At 42.3% G+C, this 13336-nt stretch overlaps 1 protein-coding gene across 6 annotated transcripts in view; it reads right to left on the bottom strand.

Moving 5' to 3' along the window:
- The window catches only part of LOC115114564 (obscurin-like), a 105053-nt gene extending 93113 nt beyond the window's left edge, over positions 1–11940 (bottom strand). For 3 of the 6 annotated variants that reach the window (XM_065013497.1, XM_065013499.1, XM_065013498.1), the window contains exons 1-8: positions 11762–11939; positions 8828–9926; positions 5561–5830; positions 4916–5176; positions 2548–2853; positions 1746–2012; positions 890–996; positions 369–537 (exon numbers count right to left, since the gene is read on the bottom strand). In XM_065013497.1, coding sequence (XP_064869569.1) covers positions 369–537; positions 890–996; positions 1746–2012; positions 2548–2853; positions 4916–5176; positions 5561–5830; positions 8828–9917 — 2470 coding nt within the window. In that variant the 5' untranslated portion in view covers positions 9918–9926; positions 11762–11939. Of the gene's footprint in view, positions 1–368; positions 538–889; positions 997–1745; positions 2013–2547; positions 2854–4915; positions 5177–5560; positions 5831–8827; positions 9927–11761 lie in introns of all 6 variants that reach the window. The other 3 variants (XM_065013495.1, XM_065013496.1, XM_065013500.1) reach the window with 2 other exon arrangements.
- Between the last annotated feature and the right edge of the window lie 1396 nt (positions 11941–13336).

Genomic DNA, 13336 nt, shown 5'->3' with positions numbered 1-13336 from the left:
TGTCACGTGGTGTGAGAGGGGCTTTCTGTAGGCAATGTAGGTTAGAGGTTGCACTTCATACTCCGTGTCAGTTTAAGATCCGGGGTCAGACTAACCTACTGGATTTCGAGTGTAACAACATCTGTCATATGTAAAAAAAGAAAGATAAAGTACAAAACGGGTTTTCAGTGAAGCTGTACAAAATGTAGCTATTTCTGTTATTGTATTACAATTATATGGGAATCTGAGGGATCAGGTTTCCACTTTCCACCAGGTGTCAACAAGTTATTAATATGTTGTAGACATTGGAGTGGTTTCTTATTTCTAGCATGATAGATTACTACAGGAGTTGAGTCTTTATTCTTGATATTTCGGCTGTCCTGTTGTACCTTTTAGAGAAAGCTTCAGGGACATTCTGTCTTCGTTTAGGACACACTCATAGATTCCCGTGTCCTCTTCAGTGACATTGTGCACCATCAGGATCCTCTTGTGGTCAGTGGTTATGCACTCATACTTCTTGCCCATCTTCAGCTCCCGTCCATTCTTCATCCAGACCACCTACAGAGTCGGAGGAAACATTGAAATGCACAATCCGCATAAGAGACAGCATTACACAGTGATTTACACAGTGAATTGAATCTGAACAATTCAAAAGAGAAAGTCTTAAGTATTTTTGTATTTATAACACTACTCCTAACCCTAACAGGGTTCATTAATTAATTCAGTCATCTGGACTTTATATAATATATGCCATTAGAAAATATATGCCATTTAGCAAACACTTTTATCCAAAGTGATTTACAGTCGTGCATACATTTTATGCATGGCTGGTCCTGGGAATCAAACCCACTACCCCGGTGTGACAAGCGCCATGCGCTACCAACTGAGCTACAAAAGGACCACTACACACCTGGGCATGGTAATCAGACACCTCTGTGGTCAGCTGGACGGAGGACTGGGCGCTGCAGGTCACCACCTCAGTGTGAGCAGACTTACTGGTAAACCGGATAGGTGGAGCTGTAAATAGAGGTCTCACATAAGCTACCGGGGCTATGCTTATTACAGAGTATTGAATTGTAGTTGTTGTATGGGAAATTCCAATGGAAAGATGGTGACTGTCTACCAACAGAACAGCTAACAGGTGAGGTTCCTAACTGCTTGTACAGCACTATGAGGTTGGAATAATAGTGTGAAATTGTGAAAATTAGTATTTACGCCCTTTTAGTGTAAAAGCTATTTGTAAAGAAAGTCTAGAATTTCATCCGGTTTTGGTGGGATGGAGTTTTGGTCTGCCTGGTGACATCACCATGCGGTAAATTAGTTAATAGATCAATAAGAAAGAGAGGAAAGCGTTCTACATGGAACCCAAAAGGGTTCTATCTGGACCCAAAAGGGTTCTACCTACAGTAGTACCAAAAAGGGTTCAACAAAGGGTTCTTCTCCTATGGGGACAGCCAAAGAACCCTTTTCGGTTCTAGATAGTACATTTTTTGATTATGTATATATAGCCTTTATACTCATTGTGTATTTATTATTACTTTTATTATTACATGTTTTACTTTCTATTTTTCTCTATTTTCTTTCTCTCTGCATTGTTGGGAAGGGCCCGTAAGTAAGCATTTCACTGTTAGTCTACACCTGTTGTTTACAAAGCATGTTTTATTTGATTTGATTTATACAGGCAACTCAAAGCATCATGCTAATGAAGATATGCATATTCAACCACAGTTCTTATTCTTGGCATTGCCCCCTATTCCAGTGCTTACCCTTCACTTTGAGTATACAAGTGCTCTCCGAGCCACCGCCCACAAATTTGACCACGGCTCCGTTCATCTCCATCAAGACCGTCCGGATCATCAGCGTGTGCATGGTCTTTTGGCGGGTGATGAGGTAGTCACCACCACTACGCAGGAGGCGTCCGTTGATAGACCAGAAGCCAGAGCACACGGCAGACAGATCCACGGAGAGTGAGGCCTCCTCACCTGAGATGGCTGTGCTGTTCATCAGGCCTGTTTTCACCTCTGCACTGGGCTCTGTAAGAAATGGTTGAATCACATCAGTATTACAAAAGTAGCATGCTGGTGTTTTTATATCTTTTTTCTTATTACGGTTTGATTGTGAGTACCCGTTGAAAAGTTCCAAAAAGGTTATTCTGCTGTCCCAATAGGAGAACCATTTTAGGGTCCTGGTAGAACCCTTTTTAATTCCAGGTAGAAACCTTTTGGGTTCTATGTAGAATCCTCTGTGGAAAGGGTTCTACATGGAATCTCAAAAACTTCTACCTGGAACCAAAATGGTTCTACCTGGAACCAAAATGGGTAATTCAAAGGGTCTCTTATGGGGACAGCTGAAGAACCCTATTAGGCTTTCGATAGCACCTTTTTTTCTAAGAGTGTACTTAGTTATTTTACTCTTACGTACAAGTCACCTTCTACCTAAAAGCCTTGGTGCAGACCCACATTCTTCTTGTCTACCTCATACATCTCCAGGAGTATTCCTAGACTGCCATTAGTTTCTTCTTCAATAAAACCAAGTATTAAGGAGTAAGAAGATGTTTGTCTGTCTCACCAAGGTAGAAGGTCCCGGGCACCTCCAGGTATTGGCTCTGGCCATAGTTGTTGACTGCAGAAATGCGGAACTGGTAGCTGGCCTCCTCTGTGAAGTTCTGGATCGTGATCTCAGTAAAGGGGCTGATCTCCATGCCACTGCACCTCTGCCAGGTCTGGGCACCCACCTTCCTCCTCTCTACCATGTACCCCTTGATGGGCACAGGGCGGTCACTGTCTGGGGGGGACCAGTGGAGGGTGATGGATGAGTCTGTCTTGTTGCGCACCACCACATCGATGGGGGGATCAGGAGGATGCTTTCTGGCAGCTGGGAGGTAGGGAGGTATAGTTTGAAATGGCTCACATATGTATGATAAATTCTGAGAAAAGTCAGTGATATGATGTATCTGCAGATATAAAGAACAAATCCAGATAGCTGATGTTCTGAAAGAGCTGCAAAATATAGACCCCTACAAATCAGATGGGCTAGACAATCTGGACCCTCTCTTTCTAAAATGATCTGCCAAAATTGTTGCAACCCCTATTACTAGCCGGTTCAACCTCTTCCCAAAGATTGGAAAGCAGCCACGGTCATCCCCCTCTTCAAAGGGGGAGACTCTCTAGACCCAAACTGCTACAGACCTATATCTATCCTACCTTCCCTTTCTAAGGTCTTCGAAAGCCAAGTTAACAAACTGATTACGATTTAGAATACCACCGTACCTTCTTCGCTGTGCAGTCTGGTTTCCGAGCTGGTCATGGGTGCACCTCAGCCACGCTCAAGGTCCTAAACGATATCATAACCGCCATCGATAAGAGACAATACTGTGCAGCCGTACTCATCGACCTGGCTAAGGATTTCGACACTGTCAATCATAACATTCTTATCGGCAGACTCAACAGCCTTGGTTTCTCAAATGATGGCCTCACCTGGTTCACCAACTACTCCTCTGATAGAGTTCAGAGTGTCAAATCGGAGGGCCTGTTGTCCGGACCTCTGGCAGTCTCTATGGGGGTGCCATAGGGTTCAATTATTTGGCCGACTCTCTTCCCTGTATACATCAATGATGTCGCTCTTGCTGCTGGTGATTCTCTGATCAACCTATACGACACCATTCTGTATACTTCTGGCCCTTCTTTGGAGACTAGCCTCCAGACGAGCTTCAATGCCATACAACTCTCCTTCCGTGGCCTCCAACTGCTCTTAAATACAAGTAAAACTAAATGCATGCTCTTCAACCGATCGCTGCCCGCACCTGCCCGCCCGTCCAGCATCACTACTCTGGACGGTTCTGACTTAGAATATGTGGACAACTACAAATACCTATGTGTCTGGTTAGACTGTAAACTCTCCTTCCAGACTCACATTAAACATCTCCAATCCAAAATTAAATCTAGAATCGGCTTCCTATTTAGCAGCAAAGCATCCTTCACTCATGCTGTCAAACATACCCTCGTAAAACTGGCCATCCTACCAATCCTCGACTTCGGCGATGTCATGTACAACACTCTACTCCAACACCTCCAACACTACTCAACAAATTGAATGCAGTCTATCACAGTGCCATCCGTTTTGTCACCAAAGCCCCATATACTACCCACCACTGCAACCTGTACGCTCTCATTGGCTGGCCCTCGCTTCTTAGTCGTCGCCAAACCCGCTGGCTCCAGGTCATCTACAAGTCTTTGCTAGCAGGTATATCTCACTGGTCACCCCCAAAGCCAATTCCTCCTTTGACCGTCTCTCATTCGAGTTCTCTGCTGCTAATGACTGGAATTAACTGCAATAATCACTGAAACTGGAGACTCTTATCTCCCTCACCAGCTTGAAGCACCAGCTGTCAGAGCAGCTCACAGATCACTGCACATGTACATAGCCCATCTGTAATTATTCCATCCATCTACCTCATCCCCATACCGTATTTATTTATTTATCTTGCTCCTTTGCACCCCATTATCTCTACTTGCACATTCATCTTCTGGACATCTACAATTCCAGTGTTTAATTGCTATATTGTAATTACTTCGCCACCATGGCCTATTTATTGCCTTACCTCCATTATCTTACCTCATTTGCACACAATGTATATAGACTTTTTTCTTCTTCTACTGTATTATTGACTGTATGTTTGTTGATTCCATGTCTAACTCTGTGTTGTTGTATGTGTCGAACTGCTTTGCTTTATCTTGGTTATCGCAGTTGTAAATGAGAACTTGTTCTCAACTAGCCTACCTGGCTAAATAAAGGTGAAATAAAATAAATATAGTTAACCTTTGTGATCAGATTAATCAAAATGGAATTTAAACGTAGGATTTCCTAATTTGATGTTGTGACAGGAAAAGGGCTTTAGGGTCTGTGCTATGCATGTAGGTCTATGTTTGTAGCTCACCTGTGACAGAGAATCTTGTGGAGGTCTTGCAGTCTCCAGCCATGAAGGCCACCTCTCCTGAGTCGTCAGCTTGGCAGTGGCTGATGGTTAAAGTGTACTGCCTGAGGGTGCACGCAATTATTATGCGTGTGTCCGGCTTCAGACGCTCGGCATTGCGTGTCCAGTAGGCGTCAGAACAGGGGTGCTCCAGCTCAACGCAGAAGATCACTGTATCACTCACTGGCACTACAGTCCTCCTGGGCAGCTTCTTAGTGATGTTGCCTGTGAGTGACAAGTACAAGGGTCACCAAATGGCAAGTGTCGTCTACAACGCTGCAGCACTAACTCTGTGTAAACTGAATACCAAGGTTATTGCCCCCTTGAAAGGTCAGAAAGGAAATTGGAGACTCCCTTTGCATCATTAAATGTTTTGACAGTTTTTTGACTGTATATTTTGACAATATATTTTGACAGTACTTTGACAGTATATTTTGACAGTATTTTGACAGTAATAGGCAGTAATGCCTATTACATGATGAAACTGCACAACACTTCATTGTAAACTTCTGTCTGATATATTTTCCATCAAAGTATGATGTAGGAACAATCTCAATGTTGATAATGTTGCATAATATTTGTATAGATACAAGAAAATGGCTCTCGTACCCAGCACAGTGAGCTCGGCCACGGTGCGGCTCCCCTCCTTCATCTCGCAGATGTAGACGGCATCATCATTGGTGGTGACGTTGTGGATGGTGAGGCGCCGCATGGTGCCCTCCTCCTCCATTCGGTACTTGGAACAGTCCTCCAATCGCGTCTCCTCCATGAACCAGCTGGCCTGGGTTGTGGAGATGGGCACCTCACACAGCAGCGTGGCCGTCATCTTCTCCTGGACCTCCACATCCTGCAGCTTCCTCCTGAACGGCACCTTGGGCTCTGAGGATCATTGAAAGAACACAGAATAATTGTCAGAAGGTGAGTGAAATTATGGAAATTGGTGGATGCGTAAATCAATTGCTCATAAAGTCAATCTCTTTCTGTTTTGCAGATACAATGGATGTATTTATTTGAATATGCCATACCCTGCCTTGGGCTCTTTCATAGGAAGATTGCAGAACATTTTTAAAAAGGTGAGTGACTCCTGTAATTAAATGAATGTATCTTACTTTGAACCGTTCTCAGCAGAAAGTAAACAGCAACAACTAAGAGCATTGAAGCGCGAGACTCAACTTCTCCACTGTTTTGGTGCCCTGGCTACCACACTGTACACAGCACAAAGCGAATCTGTGCACATAGGCAGATACTGTGTGTGACTCTCGCTCATCTCAATATCTCCGGTGCTGCCTGTGGCAACGTAATTTCACTGATTCAACCTTTAAAGTACTTGTACAGTACTAAAGTTTCAATCACTTATGTATTTCAGCTGAACTCCATCAACAACCCAAGGTTGGACCAGTCCAAGCCAGCATTTTGTCATGTGTCCACCTCATGTGATACACACACATTCTACAGGACTGATTTCTATGGGCTCCAATACATCACAGAGTATTTACATCAAATAAAACTAAAATTTACAGTCCTTATAAAGCAGATTACATAGACAAGTGCTGTTCCATTTTCAGCAACAAAAGGAAACATTCCATTTAGAGAATGCTTTAGTTCTCTACGATTTAACTGTCTGTTTACTTTATTATGGAATGAGCTTACAAGGCTACTTACAGGGCTATTATTATGTATTGCCTTTCCATTTGGACAAATTTAGAACAAGACATCAGCACTCAGAATAATCAGCTCTATTTATTCATTATTTCAAAATAGGCAGCACAGTCAAATGACCTAGTTGCCTCATGGGTGGAATGTTATTCATATTTTTCATGATTTCTTAATTAATTAACATTATTTCAAAAACCCACCCGAAAATCAGGTGTTTCTATGTCAAACTGTTTTGTTATTTATCAGTCTTATATGATATATATCAAGTGTAATATTGTGATGCAAACTCAAAATGGAATGCATTTCAACTCCATATCTGACATGGTACAGGTGTCTTCTTTGTTTTAAGACCATAACCATGTGTGTGAGGTGTAGACTTGTGTTTCAAAGTATATTTGTTTAAGGCTACCAAGAAACACTCTGTGTGACCCTGACTTAGCCCACTGCAGTAAAAGGTTAAATATTGGCTTATGCTCTTTGAAAACAGTTGAGAAGGAACAGAGGCTAAACCATATTCACTTAGTTTAGTTTAGCGTTTATGTGCTGGTATCATCTTTCCATATAACTTATCATTTGAATGTGTGTTTTGAATGTTTGGCTGGGGCTGTGACTACTGAGTATGTTTCAATTATGACATTTCCTAGAGGTTCTTATTGTACACCAGAGGGTCATCAAATGATCTGGTGTTAATAAAAACACTGGTACATAAAGGGTGGAGGGATACAGTCCCTCTTGCTTGCAAAGCCTCTCAAGAATCCATTATCTGGTGTCAGTTACTGTATAACCAGATGCAACCAAAATCACTGCCATGGGCACTGCACTCGCTGTCAAATTGAGACCGAGATTAACAACCGCCATTGATAAATCTCCATGCTCCAGGCTTCTAGCAAATCAGGAGTTGCTCATGGAAAATCACCCTAGCTCTGGCACCTAATGGCCATCATTGCAACTGTGAACTACTCATCACTAGCAGAAAATAGATGAAACATGACACTCCCCCTTCATTTCGCTGCCAGCATTCCACCACTTAGTTGCACAGTTTAAGTCTATGTTGGGGCAAAGTAAAACTGTGCTCAGGTCAATGTTTTAGCTCACTTTGGTTCATTATTTTCCTGTGGATAGAGACTAATTTCTGTAAGAGCATGACTGTATGACATTATCCAATATCTCAAGGACAGCACACCCTCGGTTAACCTCTTCAGATTCCTTGCACTATCATGTTTAAAGGCCCAGTGCAGGACCATGTGATTTTCCTGTGTTTTATATACAGTATATTTCCACACAATGAAATTGTAATAATACTGTGTATTGTACAATTGTTGATAATGTTATTTTAGTGTAAAAGCTGTTTGTAAAGACCGCCTGAAATTTCAGCCTGTTTTGGTGGAATGGAGTGTTGCCACGTTTTTAACCTCTCCACTCAGACCACTCAGACAGTCCTAGTAAAATTATTGCTGGAGTAATTGCTCTTTGATAAGAAGCTATTTTTGTTTCTTTATGACCATTTTAATTGAGAACAATCACAATAAGGTACTTAACTGTCGCCCAGAAATGATTTGATAATGAGCTCGGTATGGGAACATTTAAAAAAAATAATGATCCACTCACTGCTGTAAGTTGCTCTGGATAAGAGCGTCTGCTAAATGACTAAAATGTCAAATGTAAAAAATGTAAAACTGGCTGCATTGGGCCTTTAAACACTCTTTGAAATCAATGCTTTCACATACATAAGCCTGTGTACAGGGGGACCTCAACATCACAAGAATGACAAACTCCACTGTTATGCAGGCCTGCATTGCAGAGACATTTGAGCTATATTTAAACAAATGCTATATATGTTATATACTAGTCGATTATCAGCAATTCATATAGAGCAATGAGAGAGAGTTAATCTAAGGTCGTCTCCCCACATGACAAGCATTGTCATGTCCCTTAAATACACATGAATCCCTTTGCCTCGTTATGGAAACGTTAAAGAAAACTACCCTCACTTTATCCTCAACAGCCGAGTGATGAACTAGACTTGGGAGTATGGTAATGGCAGAATATGGAAAAACTCATGCTAAACATTTTATTTTTAGAAGACTTAGATGTGATGCACTCTCAAATTTAAATAATAATCGATGGAGTAAATGCACTATTCTACATAATTTATATTCCAATCAAACATCACTCTTGAAATACCAACCATTTGTGATTTTTATATATTTTTTTGCTTACCTTTAACTATCACCAGCACGGCACTGTAGGTGTGTCCAGCCATATTGGAGGCGTTACAGGTATACAGACCATTGTCCCTCTGTTTGCAGTACAGGATCTTGAGGATGAAGTTCTCGGCCTGGTCCTCATACATGATCTGTCTGCGTCCCTCGCCAATGTTCCCCCCATCCTTCCTCCAGATGATGTGAGGCTTGGGGTGGCCTGTCACGAAGCAGCTGAGTTTGGCGTGCTTGCCTTCAGTCACTGTGCAGGTGCGGGTGAAGACGCCTTTGGGCAGATGACTGACCAGTGCTGCGCTGCTGTGGTCTAGACCCAGAAGGCTCAGCCCGTCTGTGACCATAGTGGTGGCGGTCGAGGAGGTGGTGGTGGAGTTGTAAGTGGAGCTGCTGGTCTCGGCGGTGCAGTAGATAGAGATCCCTTCTTTACGCTTCTGCAGATGGGAGAGGAGGGAGGTGCTCTTGTCCTTGCCCAGGTGATGGGAGTCCTGGGTGTCTACAACCAAGGTGGCTGCGGAGTTAGAGCGGCCTACCGAATTCTGGGCGCGGCAAGTGTATGTGCCGCTGTCCAGACTGCGCACGCTCTGGATCCTCAGAGAGCTGCTGTCACTGTCCGATGTCACCTTGATGCGGTTCGTCTCGGCCAGGTAACGCCCGTCCTTCTCCCAGTCAAATTTGGGCTCTGGGTAAGCCGCAACCCGGCAGTGGAAGACCACATCGCCCCCCAGGCCTACGCGTACGGAGGTAGGCTTGACCATGAAGACGGGGGCCCTCTCCACCATCTCCTGTGGAAGGCCTACGTGAAGGGTTACGCATGCATATGCTTCCCCAACATTGTTTTTGGCCCGGCACATGTACTGGCCGCTGTCCTCCAGGGTTAGATCGTAGATGGTGAGGCGGTAGACGTCACCATCATCCACCATCTTGAAGCGGCCCCCAGAGGTCAGACGTAGCTTCTCCTTTTCCCAGGTAATCAGTGGGGTGGGGTTGCCCACGATGGTGCAGCTCAAGGTGGCATCCTTTCCCACGCACACTGCGAAAGCCTTGGGCCGCGTGAGAAACCTGGGGGCCCCTCCAAACAGGTTCTGGTCCATTACTAGTTCCTAGTGTACCAAGGAAATAGTGTCATTTAGAATTGAAACACGCCTTTGAGAGAATAGAATAATCAAGAATACTGGGCTATATCAAGAAGTGCATAGGAAAGGCAACCAAATCTATGAGATATCCTTCTAATCTTATTGTCAATCATTTAAATCACTTGCCTCTTGAACTGGAATGTCAAACTTGCATGACACTACACAGCCTCTAGTGTCTCATCCTTCTCATGCCTGACATAATAATGTAACAACTCTACATCAGCAAGTAATGACTAAAGTTTGGAAAACCTTGTTCACACATAGGTTCACACTGTGTTTGGGTGGGCCATTGTAGAGTTAATTGTTTGCTGTAAACTAAGATTGTTTTCATAGGAACTTAGAGGAATGTGTTAACATGTCTCACTTATGGCCTAGATATTTTTAGTGACGTCTGTCTGCAATGGAAGTCAACAAAACATATTTTCCGAAATGTAAGATATGCATTGAGGACAGATAACAATGATATCTCAGTAGTTAAAACATTTATATAGCAAATCACTCATCCTTCATCTGTTTACATTTACATAAACAATACAGAATACTGACTTAAATATTGTATATAATGTCTCTATGAAGGTCGAACATAAAATTGTCCCATTCAATGTAACAATCTGCAGTTGTATTGTTTTGTACAGCACATTTGCCTACCCAGGACAGATTTCCAACTAAAACACCATGATACAGAGTAGGCTAACAAGATTACAAGTAACAACCATAAAATGGATCATATTCTAGCAAAAAATGTCCAACTGATGATAAATATTAATCAGAGCTAACCAAGAGGGAGGCAGATTCTAGAGTGACAGAGGGATGCATAGAAAAACAATCCTCCTCATTCTTTCCAAATAATAGTCGACAGTAGGTTTTTGGGTGAGAAGTGCATATTTCATAGGTTTCTGCCTATTTGTTACACTTAAAACAATACTAGCCTACTGAAGTGGAATATTTAGATTAGTTGGTACCATAGGCGTAACTGTTCTTCAATTCTGGTCCTGGGAACCCACAGGGGTGCACATTCTTTATTAATACATTATTTGAGTCTGCAGGACCAGACTTGAGGAGCACGGTCGCATATGACATCAACCAGACCCATATCAAGATCAAATCACACCCACACACTTGCTAAAAAGGCGTATCCAGAGAGAGCAGGTGGTTTATTAGGCCGGTAGCCTACCCAAACTGATCAGCGCACCATCAGATTAACATAAATGCTGTTTTAACCCGGTTAAATACAGAAAATATTTTATATGAAAGGGTGACATTTGTCACCTCCCTCCCCTGAGCTGCCAGTCCCAAAAATAACCTCAGCTGTCAGGCCGCGTCTCTGTCCATTGCCATTTGTAGTAGCAAAGAGAGTTCAGCTGTTTGGTAGGGAACCCACAAGAGAAGGAAAAGCTTCGTTATTCGATATTGCTTGATAAATGTACCAATACAATTATGCAAATAGATCATAAATGTTTTATTATGTAGATGGTTTGATATACTGTAGATAGTCGGCAAAAAAAACATTTTAGATATGGTCTTCTTCGACCTACAAGTTACTCATTGCAATTCAACATATCAGTTATAAAAACATAGGATAAAAACATAGGTTTTAGACCGTGTAAAACTTTCACCACAAACATAGAACAGCACACGAATGAAGATGATTTATCTAAAAATAAGAAACTCAACATAAGCCTACATTAATTAGGCCTGATTAAATGACCATTTATGTTGTTCAGTTATTGCAAATTGAATTTACATTTAGACTATTTCAACTGGGAACTGGGTTAATTCAATTTCAGCAATAATTTTCTCACCTTGAGTCTTCAGACACTCTCTGGTAAAACAAGCACTGAAACATGTGGACGAAAACTTTAACAAAGTTTTACAGTCCGAAAGATGATGCAATCTTTGCCGTTGAGATTCAACAAATTTGTTTGGTCAATATTCCTACAATGATGATTTGTATCCAGGGCAGTATAACATCCCCCAGTCTCCTGCAGTGGGTGTTTGACTACGCGTGTTTCTTTTTTCTTCATTGGTACCTCATGATGCCAAGTAGCTGACGTTCCTATTATGGTGCAGCCTCCTTCCCAAAATAGACTTGTCATTTACTGTAGATATAGCCTGGGTGCTGGAGCAGGGGGCTGGACAGGCTGGTATAGTTTATCTACCTTGACTAGCCTACCCCATAACAACAGATTCAAAATTGTGCATATGAGGGCCATCAAACCTTTGTATTAGTATTTTTTTGTATTTTATTATGGATGCAGATTAGCTTCTGCCAAGGCAGCAGCAACTCTTCCTGGGGTCTAAGCACATCAAGGCACTTACATTACAATTAAGCAAACAATTAAACAGTCAATCACATAACATCGCTACACCACTACTTATCCACAACACAAAAAACCACACCATACAACAATTCCACAATTTACACTACCGGTAAAAAGTTTTAGAACACCTACTCATTCAAGGTTTTTATTTATTTTGACTAGTTTCTACATTGTACAATAATAGTGAAGACATCAAAACAATGAAATAACACATATGGAATCATGTAGTAACCAAAGAAAGTGTTAAACAAATCAAAATATATTTTATATTTGAGATTCTTCAAATAGCCACCCTTTGTCTTGATGACAGCTTTGCACACTCTTTGCATTCTCTCAATCAGCTTCACCTGGAATTCTTTTCCAACAGTCTTGAAGGAGTTCCCACATATGCTGAGCACTTGTTGGCTGCTTTTCCTTCACTCCGCAGTCCAATTCATCCCAAACTACCACAATTGGGTTGAGGTCTGGTGATTGTGGAGGCCAGGTCAGCACTCCATCACTCTCCTTCTTGGTTAAATAGCCCTTACACAGCCTGGAGGTGTGATGTGGCATTGTCCTGTTGAAAAACAAATGATAGTCCCACTAAGCCCAAACCAGATGGGATGGCATTTCGCTGCAGAATGCTGTGGTAGCCATGCTGGTTAAGTGTGCCTTGAATTCTAAATCAATCACAGACAGTGTCACCAGCAAAGCACCCCCACACCATAACACCCCCTCCTCCATGCCTTACGGTGGGAAATACACATGCAGAGATCATCTGTTCACCCACACAGCGTCTCACGAAGACACAGCGGTTGGAACCAAAAATCTCCAATGTTAACTCCAGTCCAAAGGACAAATTTCCACCGGTCTAATGTCCATTGCTCATGTTTCTTGGCAAGTCTCTTCTTCTAATTGGTGTCCTTTAGTAGTGGTTTCTATGCAGCAATTTGACTATGAAGGCCTGATTCACACAGTCTCCTCTGAACAGTTGATGTTGAGATGTGTCTGTTACTTGAACTCAGTGAATCATTTATTTGGGCAGATATTTCTGAGGCTGGTAACTCTGATGAACTT

Source organism: Oncorhynchus nerka, linkage group LG9b (genome assembly GCF_034236695.1).
Source record: "Oncorhynchus nerka isolate Pitt River linkage group LG9b, Oner_Uvic_2.0, whole genome shotgun sequence".
NCBI classification, from domain to species: Eukaryota; Metazoa; Chordata; class Actinopteri; order Salmoniformes; family Salmonidae; genus Oncorhynchus; species Oncorhynchus nerka.
Note: the sequence above shows the minus strand (reverse complement) of the source record. Positions and strands in the feature narration are given on the sequence as shown.